The 18,092-nt window shown below is 38.5% G+C and overlaps 2 protein-coding genes and 1 long non-coding RNA gene across 7 annotated transcripts; 1 reads left to right on the top strand and 2 right to left on the bottom strand.

The window, feature by feature from the left end:
- Positions 1 to 5,448: 5,448 nt before the first annotated feature.
- LOC110926353 (transcription factor TCP7) lies at positions 5,449 to 6,896 on the bottom strand. The gene has a single exon (XM_022170103.2). The coding sequence runs from the start codon at positions 6,851 to 6,853 to the stop codon at positions 5,951 to 5,953; it is 903 nt and encodes a 300-aa protein (XP_022025795.1). The 5' UTR covers positions 6,854 to 6,896; the 3' UTR covers positions 5,449 to 5,950.
- A 2,419-nt stretch (positions 6,897 to 9,315) lies between these two features.
- Positions 9,316 to 12,256, top strand: LOC118489130. Its single transcript, XR_004886310.1, has 2 exons — positions 9,316 to 11,105; positions 11,621 to 12,256. It is a non-coding gene; the product is annotated as an uncharacterized LOC118489130 (long non-coding RNA).
- A 670-nt stretch (positions 12,257 to 12,926) lies between these two features.
- LOC110925501 (WD repeat-containing protein 26 homolog) lies at positions 12,927 to 17,727 on the bottom strand. 5 transcript variants are annotated; one of them, XM_022169448.2, is made up of 6 exons: positions 17,575 to 17,705; positions 17,354 to 17,482; positions 16,230 to 16,345; positions 15,181 to 16,006; positions 13,703 to 14,434; positions 12,927 to 13,294 (listed from the first exon to the last, which is right to left on the bottom strand). In XM_022169448.2, the coding sequence occupies exons 4-6, from the start codon at positions 15,964 to 15,966 to the stop codon at positions 13,064 to 13,066; spliced, it is 1,749 nt and encodes a 582-aa protein (XP_022025140.1). In that variant the 5' UTR covers positions 15,967 to 16,006; positions 16,230 to 16,345; positions 17,354 to 17,482; positions 17,575 to 17,705; the 3' UTR covers positions 12,927 to 13,063. The 5 variants fall into 5 exon arrangements, with proteins under 5 accessions (XP_022025140.1, XP_035842655.1, XP_022025139.1 ...); XM_035986762.1 differs by lacking the exon at positions 17,354 to 17,482 and adding an exon at positions 16,920 to 16,944 and having other exon boundaries at positions 17,575 to 17,702; XM_022169447.2 differs by lacking the exon at positions 17,354 to 17,482 and having other exon boundaries at positions 17,575 to 17,727.
- Positions 17,728 to 18,092: the final 365 nt, after the last annotated feature.

Genomic DNA, 18,092 nt, shown 5'->3' with positions numbered 1-18,092 from the left:
TGGTCAGTAGTTATAGATCAGTAGATAGAGTTTGTTAGGTTGTTAGATGTCACTTTCATGGTGACGTCAGCTGAGATGCTTCAGTGGTTTGAGTTGCCTATAAATGTAACAGTACCCTGTACTGTTACATTTGATTGATTGAGTGAGTTCTTCTCCTCTAATCCAATCCTTTCATCTTGTGCAATCAACCTTGGAGCATCAGGCTGAGGGGGGGTTTAGTTTGTAAGCATGCTTTGTAATCTTTTGATTTGCTTTGTAACCTTTTGATTAATTGGAAAGCATGTGTTTATCAAAACTATTTTCTTCCTGAATTGTGTTTACAAAGTTTGTGTTCATTTCCGCTGCATAAGTCATTGAATTATGTTCAATCATTGTTCATCTATTACAAACAAGCACAATCCTGAGAGCCTCCGATCCTAACATTCATAGACATCAACACAACCACTAAATTAAAGGTGAAAAAAGTAAAAAAAGAAGCTCAGATTCAAACAACCTCATCGCGATAATCAACAAAGCACGGCTTAGTGCCGCTACGTTTGCAACCGGAGTTGCCATGCCAAGTAGCAGCCATCATCATCATCGCCGGATAGAACACTCACATGCAACAACCTTCCAAAACAGTTGATCAAATAAAGACCAACAATCCTACAAACGACAATGCTGACAAGGCGCCGCCACACAACCACCGTGTTTCCACCACATTTCTTCCGTCACTCCGTTACCAGAACTGGTGGTTGGTCAGGATGTCTGATTTTATAGATGTAAATCTGATTTAAAGCCAAAACAAACCCACAAAAGCTAAAAACCAAACCATAACTTACACAAACACACAATACAAGGTTCCACAAAATCTGTCTTGGCTCCGCCACCGTATGTGGTGGCCGACCACCATGCTAATCAGTCCGCCACACTCTCTATCTCTCTCATCATCTCTACTTACACACATATGTGTGAGTTTGTTTGGGGTTTACCTCAAACATTAGAGAGAAAAGGAGAAGAGATGTAAAGTTAGAGAGAGAAAGAGATATCTGGAGTTGTGCTTAAAACCAAACAATGCCACAAAAGTCAAGAAATCAACCCATTGTTTGTATAGAAAACAACCAAACAATGCCACAAAAGTCAAGAAACCAGCCCATGTGGCTTCAAAAGAAAGGGAAAAAAGGTTAAGCATAATGTACAAACCACATTTGTAAGAAAAAAGTAAAAAAGAGGCTGAGATTCAAACATATTCATCGCCATAATCAACAAAGCCCGACTCAGTGAAGCTATGGTTGCAACTGGAGTTGCCATGCAAAGTAGCAGCCATCATCATCACCAGATAGAACACTCGCATGCAACAACCTTCTAAAACAGTTGATCAAAGAAAGACCAACAATCCAACAAACGGCAGAGCTGAAAAGGCGCCCCGACACAACCACCGTTGTTCTACCACATTTCCAACGTCACTCCGTTACCAGAACTCGTGGTTGGTTAGGATATCTGATTTTATAGATGTAAATCGGATTTAAAGCCAAAACAAACCCACAAAAGGTAAAGTTCAAACCATATCTTACACAAACACATAATACAAGTTTGCACAAAATCCGTCGTGGCTCCGCCACCGTACGTGGTAGCCGACCACCATGCCAATCAGTCTGCCACACTCTTTCTATCTCGCTCTCTCTCATCATCTCTACTTACACACATATGTATGTGTTTGTTTAGGATTTACCTCAGACATTAGAGAGAAAAAGGGGAAAGATATAAAGTTAGAGAGAGAAAGAGATCTCTGGAGTTGTGCTTAAAACCAAACAATGCCACAAAAGTCAAGAAACCAACCCATTGTTTGTATAGAAAAAAACCAAACAAAGCCACAAAAGTCAAGAAGCCAGTCCAAATGGCTTCAAAAAAAGCAGAACAAAGGTTAAGCATAATGTACAAACTACAAAGCTTACAAATGTTGAAAGTTATACTATTATATAATTATTATATGAAATCAAATTATTACAATTACAACTTGAATTAAAAGCTACTGAATCTATTCAGTGTCGTTCCTAAGTTTTCGGAGGCCCTAAGCGAACTACGAAATGGAGGCCTTTTTGCAAAATTATCATTTTCAATATATTTAATAACATTAGCGAAGCTTGACCCGAATGACGCACGCGCGCGCGCGCGCGTGGGGGGGTGGGTTTGAAAACGTATATACCCAAAATTTCTATACGAAAACTACAAATATAACACTACTGAGCTAAAAGTTCGGAGGGTCGGGCGCCTCCCCTACCCCTTCTATACTCCACCCCTGTTTAATAACAAAACCCTCCCCTTTAACCAGGCTTGGGACCAACGATTATAAACTAAAAAAGTTTATAATTGGCGTAGTTAAATTTTGATGTTTTGAAAGTTATATGTTTATTTGTAGGTGTATCATTTGTAGGTTCATTATCATTGTTTGTAGGTTGACTTGTTGAATAGAATTTTAGAAGTGCACCCTTTTGTGATTTGCCTTTTTTTTAACAACAAGCTAACACTAAACAACAAATTCAAATTAGCAAACAAACAAGCCCTAATGCCTAAACAACAAATAAGCCCTAATTACCTAAACAACAACTTGATTCGGCAAAATAGCAAATGTAGATATCAAACCTGAGTGCCACAGCCAAAGTGCCAAGTTCCAAGCCAACCACAATATCAAATCGAGTGTCTTGAGTGCCACTGAGTTCCAAGCCCGTCACAATAATCAAAACTAAGTTCCAAGCCAGCCAAATCGATAACTCAAAACTGAGTTCCAAGCCAGCCAAATCAACAATATCAAATCAAATCGACAACCTAGCAACGGCCCTGTCGACAAATCGACAATATCAAAACAGAATTTATGTTTGAAGAAGTGAGGAACTGAGGGTTTTGTTTGTATATCAAATCGACAATATCAAAACAAATCGCAATATATATGTTAAAATGTAATAAAGAGCCTTTAAGAGTTACCTGTTGATTAACCAATCGACTTCTAATTGTGATTAATGATTCCATCGTCGTCGACTGATTTCCTACAACCCCTAATTGCGAATCATTACCTCTTTCGGATTACTCAATCGTCGCCGCACTGCCGCAGATTCCGAGGTTTCCATATCAACGCCTTTTGGTTCTCTCAACAACACGTCCTTTTTTATTTACGTGATTTAATAATCAGTAGGTTTTGTATTGGATAGTTTGAGCGATGTTGGGCCTTTAAGTTCTGGGATGTTTAGTGTAAAACATAAAAGTAGGCCTAGTATAGAAAAACCTATCACAAATTTAAAGGCATTTCAATTTAGGTGGCCTTAGGCCTGGGCCTAGGGTCTGAAGCCCATTGGGCCGGCCCTGAATCAATTACTTTGCATGTATTCTCCACATAATTATATTTTTATCTGTAGGCAATTGTAACGAGTTGCAAGTTAGTGTCATTTGAAAATTGAAATTTTGGACTTCATGTGGGCTGAACTAAAGAGTTGAATGGGCCTATCAATTAGTAGTTGGATTATTATTTGGTCCACATTTTATTTTAGAAGCCCAAAAAGAAATAAAAGGATTGGATTATTTATTTTCTTTTTGGTATTCGACGGCTTCGCAAAGGGGAACATCCGGTTGTTGAAATTTTGGACTTCATGTGGGCTGGACTAAAGATAAGGAGGAAAGTGATGAAATTTGTAACAACGATGGGTAGAGGAGATAGTAGCATCGGTCCTACTCACGTTAGTGATAGTCTTGTAACATGTGTCAATTGAAAACAAAAATTGCTATGCTATAAATATTTTATTTCATTTAATCTCATTTATTCGGATTCGTTAACGAAAAGTTTTGGATGCATCCCGACTAAGGAAGCTCTCATCCGGCGAAATGTTAATATCCTAGATGATACTTGCCCGTTATGTAGCTCACAAGTTGAAAGTGTGATGCACCTTTTTACAAGATGTTTCTTTGCCTGCGGAGTTTGGGCGGTTGTGGGGATGTGGTGCGACATTGGGCCGATTTTGGCATTTGATTTCAGTGACCTTTTACACTTGCAGGATGGCGTGCACAGAGGGATATGGGCTCAAAAAATTATTAGGGGTATTATTTATACTACATGCTGGGTTGTATGGAAGTTGAGGAATGAAGAGTTTTTAAAGGGGCTAATCCAAAAGTGGTCGATGCGGTCGCGCTAGTGAAGTCTTGGACTTTCTTATGGTTAAAAAATAGATCTAAATTCACATGTATTAATTGGAAGGATTGAAGTCGTAGTCCTCTTTATATGTTGTAAGTGTTTTTTGTGGAGGTCCTTGTTTTGAGGGCTCGCCGGTTTTCTAATGAAGTTTTCGTTTAAAAAAAAAAAGGTTTTGGAGGTTTTATTTTAAAAAAAAATTCTTTATATTACTTTTTATTTTATAGTAAAAAGGTAAAAAATTAACCAACCACGTTTTCAAAAGGAAAATTGGTAATTAATAAACCAACCTTTAACCAGTTGATAAAGAATAATCCTACCTACAGAATTAGTAAATAATAATACTACCTTTCAATATGTTGGTACTCAATGGACCTCCGTTAGTTTTTTTTAACTGAAGTTAGTTTTTAACTTTTATTTATTACACAAACAGTCCCTGTAGTTATAATTTACTAGTTTTAACTATGAGTTATTAGCCAAAATGGTCCCTGAGGTTTGCACCGCCACCACCACCACCACCACCACCACCGCACCGCCACCACCACTACCACCGCCACCACCACCACTGCACCGCCGCCACCACCACAGCACCGCCGCCACCACCGCCACCACCGCCACCACCACCGCCGCACCGCCACCACCACCACCACCATCGCCACAGCACCGCCACCACCATCGTCTGGTCACCATCACAGCCACCACTGTTTCGAGTTTTCCGGTCACCTCCGCATCATCCTCATCGTCTCCGGTGGTGGTGGCGGTGCGGCGGTGGTGGTGGTGGTGGTGGCGGTGCTGTGGCGATGGTGGTGGTGGTGGTGGTGGCGGCGGCGGTGCTGTGGCGATGGTGGTGGTGGTGGCGGTGCTCTGGTGCGGTGGTGGTGGTGGTGGTGGCGGTGCGGTGGTGGTGGTGGTGGTGGTGCAAACCTCAGGGACCATTTTGGCTATTAACTCATAGTTAAAACTAGTAAATTATAACTACAGGGGCTGTTTGTGTAATAAATAAAAGTTAAAAACTAACTTCAGTTAAAAAAAACTAACGGAGGTCCATTGAGTACCAACATATTGAAAGGTAGTATTATTATTTACCAATTCTGTAGGTAGGATTATTCTTTACCAACTGGTTAAAAGTTGGTTTATTAAATATCAATTTTCCTTTTCAAAATTGTCACGTACTTAATTAATCATTTTCGTATCTTTTTATGTAACATATCCTAACAAAAAAGCACAATTTCACAGATATACGTTGAAAACTAATATCATGCCAAGATAAAAATTCTCAAAACAACGATATATGATGCAAGCGAAACATATGGTTATTTATTCACCACTTAAAAAAAATCTCACTTGATACAACAAGCAACACCGACGAAGGTTTACATTATTTTCCACACACAAATTAATCTAACAATGAGAATAGGTAGGGATCACAAATTGACTGTAACCCACAACTACAGTTTCATATCATACTGGATTCATTCAAATTTCAAAACAGAGCAACAACAACAAAACCATTAAGCTTAGCTTCCCTGTAGTAGATTTCAGATTTCTTCATCCGATTCCTCCGATATGAATGAACCACATAGAAAAAAATGGATAAAATTAACCAAACCTAATAGCGATTAAAACAACTCTAGAACCACCTAAGACACCTTCATTTCAATTTCAATAGATTGATGAAACAACCCTAAAATCACACCTAAACCCTAGCCTCACAAATCTTCCACACAAACATCATGCATATTTATATATAGATATATATGTATCGACAGCAAGCAATACCGGTTAACGAACAATTCAGCGGTTATCATCATCCTTGTTGTTCGAAGATTGTGGCGGAGGACCGGAAAGTGACGCAAGCAAATTCAAATGTCCATGAGTTATCGGCAGATAATTCCCAACCCTAGCCGCCGACGCTTCTCCCATTGGCTGCTGTATAAACCTTCCCTGTGACGTCATCACATTCGACGGAGATACTACCGTCTCCGGCATCGGCGCCGCCGCAAAGCTCCACACCTGTCCGAAATCAGGTCTCCCTGGCAGCGCCCAAAATCCACCGCCTCCGCCGCCGGAAACAGATATGTTATGACTGTTGTCTTCTTTTCCTCCGCCGTCGAGTCCGTCATCTTCCGGCCGGAGCCGTTTCCCGAGGATAAACGGCGCCGGAGAGATTAGATGCTGGTGGTGCTGCGACGGTGATTTTTGATCAAGCGAAACGGAGAGCGACGAATTAGCGTGTGAATTCCGAACCGCAACGGAAACGGTGGAGAAGCTAGCAGGAGTGGTTCCGGTGCCGGTGGCGGCGATAATCGAGGGCTCGGCTTGACGGAGGAGCCACTCGATTGTTTGACCGTCGGACTTGTGGCCGAGCTCACGAGTGAGCTGGAAAACCCTAGCGGCGCAGATGATCGGCATGCGGATGCGACGGCCGCGGCCGTCGACTTTGCTGTGGCGGTCTTTTGCGGGAGGTTTTTTGACCGATAAAACGCCGTTACCCTGAGGCTGTTGCTGTTGATTGTTGATGACGGAGGCGTTTGGGACGCCGTTAGTGGTGGCTTCTGATGATGACATGGTGTGAGTGAGTGGAGGAGATAAGGGTTTTAGGGTGAAATGAGATGTGAAGGAGGAGGAAAGCAGAGCTCTAATCATTGAGCGGCAGGAGCTGGTGGAAACAGGAGGGCACATGGGTGGGTGGGCCATACCTCAGCAACTATACTCACGCGCCTTTCACTCGCCCAACCCACTTCTATCTTTGGTAAATTATGGTACACAATGTTATCAATTATTAACCGGGGGATTCCATTCTCAAACACGGTAAAATTTCGGTTGGTGTCGGTTTAATTTGTTAGGGCACTTTACCACGCTGACACTATTTTCGACTTTTCGTGGTGAGTGTGTTTTTAAACATGAGCATGGTGGAGCAATGTGTGTGGTATGGAATGTGATAGGTGTTGGAAGTATTTTAGTGATGGTATGATGGAATGAAATGTTAAATAGTAATTGAGTGTGGTAATGTAATGAGTGTTTCTACTGCTCTTATGGTAAGGTTCGGTTCGGTTCGTTACAGTATTTGTACATATATTGTATTTGAAACTATATATATATTTTTTGACATGGCTCGGTTTTGAATAAAATAAATATTTCGAATTTTATGAACATTGTATTATAAATGTTATAAACCACCGTCACCCTCTCATCTTTCTCAACTTTCTTTCTCCCTCTCTCTTTCTACATTCTAGTGCCCCCCGCCCCCCATTGCGTCACCTCCATAGCACCACCACCAACATAGCTAATCTAAGCCTAGGTTAGGTTGCCGAAAACCAATAACCTTTTTATAAATTGAGTTGAGAGTAATATATGTCAACTGGTGAAATTTGTGGGTATTTAAAAAAAAATAACCCTTTTATAAATTGAGTAAGGTTTTAGGTCAAATAAAAAATCTAAGACTATTGAGTGTGAAGGAGAAGGAAACAAATATGTTATTTACAAAATTTTATAACAAACTTTTATGTCTATAATATACTATATATTTATAAAATATAAATTTTATAAATATTGAGCTTAGATTATAGTTCTGTTTGGTTATTTCGATTATTCATTTACATATAACGATAGAAAACTCTATTCTTAACGGCTAGACGTAAGACTGTCTACATCTTACCCTCATCAGACACTACCTTAACATTGCTATTGATGGGATTTACTGAGTATGATGAGGATGATGATGATGATATAACAATAGGAAAACTCTAAGGTAGTGTTTTGGTATGTGGGAATGAACTATTGCGAGGGAATGAAAAAAAAATGTGCGTTGGTTGGTCAAAATAACGAAATCAATCATTACATAAATATTTATAAAACTAACATTTCAGCTCTAAATAAAAACTCCCATGGTTAAGCAACAAAAACAACTTAAAATGAAAATGTTTACTAAATTGAAGGATTTTAACGAGTTTTATAGGTTTTTCCATTGTGAAACTAAAAATATTGTTACATGATAAAAGGACTCTAAAAAATTAAGAATAATCAGCGAAAATCATTTGTATACATGAATGCTATATTCACAGGCATTTAATATCGAAGAAAACAACCGGCATTCATATAAATGTGATGCAATCATCACTACTCCTCTAGTGGTGGCAACGAGTATTTAAGTTCCACCTATGGTGGCTCGGGTGAGTTTTCCCATTCAAATCTAAAGTTCGAGTATGGATGATAGGAGTTTCTCATTGAGGGTTTAAATTAGGGATCTATTGTGCGAGGGGGCTCTCTAGCACGGATCCAGTTAAAACAACGTATGCTAGACCTCCCGACATTCACGAATAATTCACCCCTTTCACAAAATAAATAAATAAATAAATGTGATGCATTTAGGGATTAAATAGTTGCAGTTGTATTTAATGCATTTCTTCAATGATTTTTAAGATTTCTGTAAAGTTTTGAGGGCATTAACAAAATGATTTTTAAGATTTCTGTAAAGTTTTGAGGGCATTAACAAAATCTTTTCTTAGTTTTTTTTTTTTGAGCGACAAGGAACAATGTGCCAACTATCGTGATACCGGGCACTATGGCTAAGCTCGACTACTCAACCGTCGCCAGCCCCTTGGCTCTCCTCTCCTAGATGTGCGGAAACCCGACCTCACCCGCCTAAAGGCACGACAATGGAATAAACGGTAAAAAGACAAAAATACCCCTGACTTAACAAAATAAACAAATGAAGTTAGCGAGTTGGATGAAACTGGTAACCAAACACAAACCTGAAGGGTCAAGTTGCAAACTATATCGAATACCGGTACTGTATGATACCGTTCTGAACTGACACCGACTGAACAACATCAGTACATTTACTCATTATTTTGATTTTCGTTTTCGATATGAGTCAATTTCGGTATTTTTTACCCTCGTAAAATATACCGAGGACATGTAGTGTACCTATACTGTTCCGAGCCAAACCAATACCGATTGAAGAACATCAATATTGGTTTTCATCAAGTACCAAAACCGTACTGAAATGAACCGAATTCCGCTTCAATCACCCGGTACTGACCGAACAACATTCTGATTTTGACCACTTAAATTTTGTCATCAATGGTGGAAAGTCATTTGTACGTTTTATATGAAAATATCGTGAGGAAATTACGAAATTGACTAAGACCATTTACGAAATTGGCCACCTCATGCGTCCTTGGAGTGGCGCATCACGGATTCAAATGCGCGGGATGCGTCTGGAAGTCCACGGGATGCGTCTTTGGAAATAATTCACTGACGATGCGTCTGAAAGTGCACGGGATGCGTCTTAAAGTGCCGGGATGCGTCTTGAAGTGCCGGGATGCGTCCGGCGAGTTTTCCGGCGACTTGCAGGTTTCCGGCGGAATTTTCCCTTGGAAGATTCTCGTCCCACATCACAAGAGATCTCACTCGCTTAGGCCTTTTATTGAAAGTTTATATTTTTTTTTTCTTCAACAAATTAAGCATCAGTGGGAAAGAGTAGAAGAAGCAAGCACCAGTCGCTAGTAAGTTTATAAATCAACTTGTAGTAGATCATCTACAACTTGTAGTAAATCAACTTGTGTTGGACAAGTTACTCTCCCCTCTAAACAGTCATAAAAAAAAAATTGGATACATTTGGTTTTTGCATCTCGTCGGAAACCTGCAAATCGTCGGAAAAGTCGCCGGAAACCTGCAACTCGCCGGAAACCTCGACAGACGCTTCAGAAACTTGCTCGACGCATCCCGTGCATGATGCCTCGCTCCAAGGATGCATCCCGTGGCCACGTGTCTATTTTTTATTGGATTTCGCTCCAAAGACGCATCCCATGGTTGAAAGACGCATCCCGCGCATTTGAATCCGTGATGCGCCGCTCCAAGGACGCATGAGGTGGCCAATTTCGTAAAACTCTGGTCTTGGCCAATTTCGTAATTTCCTCAAATATCATTTGTTTATTTTCTTCATCTCTATGCTATGTATTCATACAATAATCCACTTGTTTTCCATGATCATCAAACCTCACCATGAATCCTCACACCATTTGTGTAAATTAGCTTCCTTTTGTGCTCTCTCACCACATGAAAACTTATCCTATGCTAAAACAATATTTAATCAACACCAAAACCCAACTTTACAACTCTGTAACTCACTCATTAGAGGGTTTTCAACATCCCTTGTTCCCCAAGAAACCTTACTCTTGTTTCGTAAAATGATAGTATGTAACAATGCAAAACCTAATAATATGACTTTTCCATTTGTTATTAAGGCTTGCACGGTGTTATTTAGGGTTAAATTTGGGATTTTGGTTCACAATTATGTTTTGAAATATGGGTTGGAGTGTGATCTTTATGTGCGAAGCTCGTTGGTTAAGTTTTACGCGAACGCGAAGTGTTTGCGTTCTGCGAAACTGTTGTTTGACGGGTATCCGGAGAAAGATGTTGTTTGTTGGAACTCGATGATTGATGCGTATGTGAAAGCAGGTGAGATGGAGCTTACACCCTTGAAGCTTTAGACGTATTCAATTCCATGCAAACCAAAGACATTCTCGCTTGGAATACGATGCTAATAGGCATGGGAATGCAGGGGCATGCTAATGATGCTCAACAACTATTCAAACAAATGCAGCTTGAAGGAATCGTACCCAATGACGTAACTTTTGTTGCTATGTTTGGTGCTTTTCGTCATGCAGGAATGACAGAAGAGGGCCGGAAACTATATATTGCCGTCAATGAAAAGTGTTTATGTCGTTGAACCCAAAATCGAGCATTATAGTTGTGTTATTGACCTGCTCTCTCGAGCTAGAAGATTAGAAGAGGCCTTGAATCTCATAAAGAATATGCCTATTGAGCCCAGTGAGTATGCATATGGTGCTTTGCTTGGAGGTTGCAAGATTTATGGTGATGCCAAGGTGGCACAGTCGGTGGGAAAACATCTTCTTGATTTAGATCCGCAACATAGTGGCCGGTATGTAACTCTTAGTTACTTTTATAATCAACCTACAAAATCATATGTTTGAATTTATATTTCATTAGAGTAAAATGCCATTTTTGTCCCTGAGGTTTGGCCAGTTTTGCGACTTTCATCCAAATGTTTGTTTTTCTGCATCTGGATCCAAAATGTTTGAAATCTTGCCATTATCCAGCTCGTTAACTCTATCCATATTTCTCCGTTAAGTCAGGGGTATTTCCATCATTTTTGCTAACTTAACGGGCAATTCGGTCTTTTTCACTTTATGTAAAAAGACTGAATACCCCTGAAAAAGACCGAATTGCACTTTAAGTTAACAGAAAAGATGGAAATACCCGACTTAAGGGAGAAAAATAGATGGAGTTACGAGCCGATGAAAATGGCAAGATTTCAAACCTTTTGGATCCAGATGCGAAAAATCAAACCTTTGGACGAAAGTTGCAAAACATGCCAAACCTCAGGGATGAAAATGGCATTTTACTCATTTCATTATATTTGATTAAATCGTTCAGCTACATAGTTCTTTCAAACATATGTGCCGGAAGCTTATGCAAGGCAATGGTGTAGCCAAAATGACAGGAGTAAGTGTGATAGAGTTGAAGGAAGATATTGCGGCTGGGGATCGGTCAAACATCAAATAGTCAAATCAAATCTTATATTGATATGAGATTTGAAGAACATAATTGGATGTTAACCAGATACATATGAATCTTTGTTGGATATAGAAGAGACTAGAGAGAGAATTATATATGCAATAGGCAAGCATAGTTGATGGATCTCATGAAGCAATGGTTAAATCTCTGCACATTACGACAGCAAGACCTTGGTCTGTGCAGTGGCACCCATCGGATAGAACTTGAACTCGAAACCGAACTGATGTGAAGTGGTTTGGCAATGAGGAGATGGAAGCTGTGAGAGGGAAAGAGCGAGTGCATAGCGTCAATGTGACCTCAACCATAAGAGCATCCATTGGAGATGCTATCAAGGTCTTAGGATATAGAGGGGATTGGAGAGAACTTAAGCCATTAAGTGCAAGTGCAATGCAAAATTGCAAAGTACTAATATTTTTGAGGTGGTTGCCATTGCTGTAGAAACGGATAATCATCTTTTGAGAAACAATTTATTTCATTTTAAGGGTTAATTTCTAATTTTAGATCCATTAAGAATAAATAAATTACATAAAATTAACTTATTTAATAGACCTGCATAAACACTCCATCATTCAAACACTCAGAAATTTTAAACCATTATACTTTTCTAAACCTATGGAGACTTTATTTTGTTTCGGTTAATTTAGAATTTATTTCATTTTACAGTCAATTTCTAATTTAAGAAACCACATATTTGATAGACCTACATAAACACACTCCTCATCATTCACTATTATACTTTTTTAAACCTATGGAGACTTGTTTTGTTTAAAATTACAGTCATACAATCTATAAAAGATGTTATACACTTTTCTTTGTATTTTGTTCTCTTTTTACATTTTACTGTATTCATGTATAACATAACAAAAGTAATTCATTTGCTACCCTTAATGTATCATTGTGTTCAAGCATCATCTATATAATTGACATCTGATTAACAAATGTTATAAAACTAGTAGAAAAAAACATCATTTTATTTTATTTCTTTAATAACATATTCAATTTTTTTAAATCAATCACATATGCTCCATCAAGTAAATTTTTTAAAAACAAGTTGATCAACAACACACCTTCTAAGATGATTTCTGTTTAATACCAACCACAAACAGCCATCCAACCTCCAGACAAAGATGGATGCCAGAGCCATATTTCTAAAAAAAAGTAGCCATTGGCACACATAAACCAGTAAAGAAGGTTTATTATGATGATGATAGAAGTGGTCCAATTCAGATTCAAATTACAGTTGCAAATATCCTGTAATGAGTAAGCAAGTTCATGTATTTACAATCAAACTTCAGAAGTTATTCAAACTGTTGCTCCATTGCAATAGTGAACACCATTGTTGGATGTAGACTTTTCTTTACCTTTTTGCTTTGAATGCAATTGCTTTAAGCCCCAAATGCGTATTGAACGATCATCACTTGCGGATGCCAACATATGTGGGTTCACTGGATTCCAGCTAGTACAATTAACCGCCCCGGAATGGCCCTCTAGTGTCTCAATCAGCTCTCCTGATCCCCTATGCCATATATAAACCTACAACCATGTTGAACTGTGTGTTCAGTGTTCTGCAAATGATTTCTTGATAGTAAAATTCTTTCGAATTGTATTGACCAAGGTGACTTGAAATTGCAATATTTTGATGATCAATTCCAACAAACAGATCCAAAAAGTTTGCCAACTGTTTCAAAATATATTTAGTTGATACCGAAATCAAAAGATAACTTTTTAATAATACATAGTAATTCGCCATTTTCGTCCTTGAGGTTTGGCCAGTTTTGCGACTTTCGTCCAAAGGTCTGTTTTTCCGCATCTGGATCCAAAATGGCAAGATTTCAAAACTTTTGGATCCAGGTGCGGAAAAACAGACCTTTGGACGAAAGTCGCAAAACTGACCAAACCTCAGGGACGAAAATGGCATTTTACTCTTAAGACAAAATATACCTGAGAATCTTCACTTCCACTAGCAATGAATGCTTGCTCAAGTCCACCAAAGCAAGCCCTAACAATAAACCGAGACCGTTTATGCCCCTTGTACTTTGTAACCAGTTGGATATGGTTCTCGATACTCCAAAGATGCAACTCTTCGTTCACGAGACTAACCAACAAGTACTTATTGTCCCTCGATAACGTGAACGAAACTATCATCTGCTCTTCTTCTATGCATCTTTCACTTCTTGATTCTCTATCAATCAACAATATCATAGTTTCCTTACATATTGAAATTATAAATTTCCCGTCACTCGTTATTTGCAAATCAGAGATCCTAACCGTTTTCTGACCCTTTAAACATTCTATCTCTTTTCCATCCATATCCCACATTATTATGCTTTTATCGGTTAACCCCGAGAACACACATTTACCATCCGGAGACCAACTACACGAGATTAAACCGAGAAGGCCTTTTTCGTAAACACGAAGACATTCACCGGATGTAACATCCCAACGCCTAACGACTTCCTCTATGCCACAAGTCAAGATCTGATCATCGTCTGGGCTCCACGCGATGCTAGAAACGGGTTTTTGGTGGCCGAGTAATCTATGTTTTAGGGATACTTTACCATCCAAACCAACCTCCCAAATAATTGCGGAATTATCACTTGATGAAGACGCCAAGTATTTCCCGTTTTGAGAAAACTGCAAGTACCAGACTTCATCCTGGTGCTCTTGCAAGATCTGTAACATACGTAATTAAAATAAATCATTCCTAATAACATACAAAAGCATATTATTGTGCAATGTAACTAGGCCTGCAAATGAACTGAACGAACACAAACAGGCGCGTTCATGTTTGTTCATTTAACTTTATCCGAACACGAACATATAATCGAACACATTTTTTTGAGCATGTTCGTTTACTGAAAAATGGGCCGTGTTCGTTTATGTTCGTTCGTTTAAAACCTAAACAAACAGTTCACGAACGTAAACGAATATAAAGAAACAAACTTAAATGAATAACTTAGCAAACAATAAACAACACAAATGAACATAAATTGAAGAAACATAAATGAACATAATTTACTAAACATAAATGAACATAAAGTAATTTTTTTAAAATCAGTGATTAATTACGATAAATTTCATTGGAAAACCCATTTTTATTACTAGAAAGCCCAATTACCAATTAGTTATATTTATATAAGTAGATAGAAAGTTCCTTTCATGTTTAATATTTATATATATATAACTACTTATGTATTTAAATTGAAACGAACGAACATAAACGAACATAAATGAACAAACAGAAACGAACGTTCACGTACATAAATGAATGAAGAAAACGAGTGTTCATGTTTGTTCGTTTATTTAAATGAACAAATGTTCACGTACATAAACGAACTTCCCGCCAAACAAGTTCATGAACAGTTGATGAACGTCCGATTCATTTACAGGCTTAAATGTAACACAAAGATAGCCCTAACCTGAATTGTTTGTGAAGGAATCTGATCTCTTCCACAATGATGATTAGTGAACAACGATGTTTCTCCAACATCAGAATTGTGAAACACACAAGCTTCTCGTTGCAAGTCAAGAGCTTGTTCGACTAACTGTAACAACCTTCGATCTGGTATCATCACCGTTGGAGGCAACAAGTTTTGCAATTCTTCAAGTATCTCTGAACGAGCCTTCGGTTTGGCTGATCGTTGACCAGAAACTCCCGTGATCCTGAATTTAGGAGACAATATGAACAAAGAAAGCTCACGAACTCGGTTACTGTTAATCGAAAGAGGCGATATCTCAGTCCTCAGTGTTTTCAACGCCTCCATTGACTTTTCATGATCCAAAAGTTCAAAGAATTTCTGTTGTAATATTATAAAAGACGCTGATTTAACTATAGATTCATCCGTTATACCAATTTTGCGTAACGAAGTTAGACTTGCATCCCAATTTCCGTCAAGAATTTGTTGGATGAAAATACCGACAGCTGGCGAGTGAAAAGGTATTCCGGATTCTTCTTCAAGACATGCTCCGGTTTTACTGTATCCGAGAGAATATAAAGTTTCGGCTATGATTCTAACGAATTCCACCTTTTTAATTCCTTTTGAACCGATTATTTCACCGTCCCCTTGAGAAGCTAGGGGCCGAGCCATTGATGCACCGAATGAGTAAGTTGATGGTTGTTTTAGTCCGTTTGAAACACCTTTTAGTTCTCTAGAAGATGCTTTCACGCGTTTTGACGGTGGTTCATTATCCTCTACACCTCCCATGAAATGTGCATTCAGCCCATATATATTCACAAATAAGTCCCTGAAAGAAGTAATTCCAGAATAAAAAAATAAAAATAAAAAATAAGTAATTAAATAAGGTCTTGAGACAAAACATCCATACCCAACATGAATAATAATCTATTTCTTTTACATATATTAATTATGATATAGCTTCAAAAGAAAAAACAGAGACAACAGTATAGGTGATGCAAGATGAAACTATCATCACTTCAAGAAAGTTTCTAGTATATGCATGCAGATACCTGTGTTTCGTAACTTTAGACCATTAATGCGGCTCTCATAAGCGGATTCTCTCAAGCACTGCAATATTTCGGTTGGCTGAATGAATTTGAGTAAGCTAAGTAGTTGCTTTTAGTTGCTACAGTAGAGTAGAAAACAGAGTAAGAACTTTAAGCGAAGAGGCACAAAATAACCCTACGTATCTTTTTCAATATACATGGCCTAATCAAGTAACTATATCTTGTAAAAACAATTTCTCAAAAATATTAATAATCACTCATTAAGATCAGTCTCAAAAATTTCTCAAAATTATTAATGTGAAGTTAAGAATATCGCTTCATTGAAAAGAAATAAAATTAGACATTAGTTACAAAAGCCCTTCTACTTGAAAAGGGTAATTGCACGGTACCCCTGACCGCGGAAGGGATCCCCCTTCCCAAGCTAGCGACCCAGCAATGCTGCCTGGCGGTGACTACCCAGCCGAGTTCGAGGGGAGCGAAGAGCCTGCAAGCAGGATTCGAACCCGCGCCACTTTGGACTCTCGAACCGGTTTTAGATGGGTGCCGGTGGCCACTGGGCTGACACCCCGTGGTTAAAAAAAAGGTAAAGGTTACAACATGAAGACCACAAACAAGCTATTTTTTTTATAAAATCTTTACTAATCAGATGACTAAAATATTCCTTAGGTAACTAAAAGCTTGAATGCATAATACCTTCAAGACCCTTTTGCCTCGAATACTGCTTTTAAAAACATAGAAAATAGAGTTAACATAATTAAACTACATCATCCAACAATAAACATTACACAAACACAAGATATTCATACGCAGCCTATACTCAAAACGAATGCAAAACAGGTTGCCTAAACCAATAAACCATCCCATTAATTACACCCTGTATGAATCTTTAAAAAAGCAATGTGACCGAAGTTGCAAGTGATAACGCGGGGAATCTTTGTGATAAAACTCGACAGAGGTGAATAAAGCTACATAACATCCCTTAACTCAAATTAAACAACAATGATAAACTCAAGGGACCTTTCTTGCCAATTCTACATAAAGTTTCACAAGAGTTTCAACTCCAAAGATCTCAAAAACAATAATCCGATCCTTCGTATTTAAATAATATGAAATATCATCCAACTTACTGTAATTCAACTTGATCATTATCACTCCGAATCATCAATTCACAAACTTTGATCCCCAAAAGATACATAAACAAATCAATCGAGCGTTTTTATGTAAAAATATTACACAAAATACAACAGATGGCAGATCTAGGGTTACAATCACAAGTTAGGTGCATTAGAAGAACACATATAATAAGAAATTGATAAAAATAGATGCAACCAGAGTGGGGGGTTGATACCTAACGGCGAAAGAAGAAAACCCCTTTGTAATCGGTGTTGCCGTGGTAGACCGGCGATGATGACGGTGAAGAAGAATAATAAGAAGGAAATGATTTGGTTTTGCCTTCAAAGAGAATAAGAGATTGGGGAATGGGTAGCTTCTTGATAATAAGATGAAGGAATTGGGGCATTTTGGGGAAAGTAATGTAAGCCTTTTAGGGTGTGTTCCCGAGTTAAAAATCCCTCCCCATCCCTCCCCTCCCCTCCATGTCTTTCCAAATTGGAAAGACTATTATCAGGCAAAAAAAACCCTATTTTCCCTCCTCTCCCCTCCCCTCCCCCTGTTAAATGGATCTCTGGAACACAGCATTAAGGTATGGGTGAAAAGAAACCCGGTATTTTTAGGGCTGTAAACGAATCAAACGTTCGGTGATAGTAAGTTGTTCAGTGGGAAGTTCGTTAGTGTCCGTTCCTTTATTAAACAAAGGCACACAAACAAGAAATTTCGTTTGTGTAGTTAAATGAACGAACATGAACA

The sequence above is a fragment of the Helianthus annuus genome, chromosome 17, assembly GCF_002127325.2.
Source record: "Helianthus annuus cultivar XRQ/B chromosome 17, HanXRQr2.0-SUNRISE, whole genome shotgun sequence".
In the NCBI taxonomy this organism is placed as follows: Eukaryota; Viridiplantae; Streptophyta; class Magnoliopsida; order Asterales; family Asteraceae; genus Helianthus; species Helianthus annuus.
Note: the sequence above shows the minus strand (reverse complement) of the source record. Positions and strands in the feature narration are given on the sequence as shown.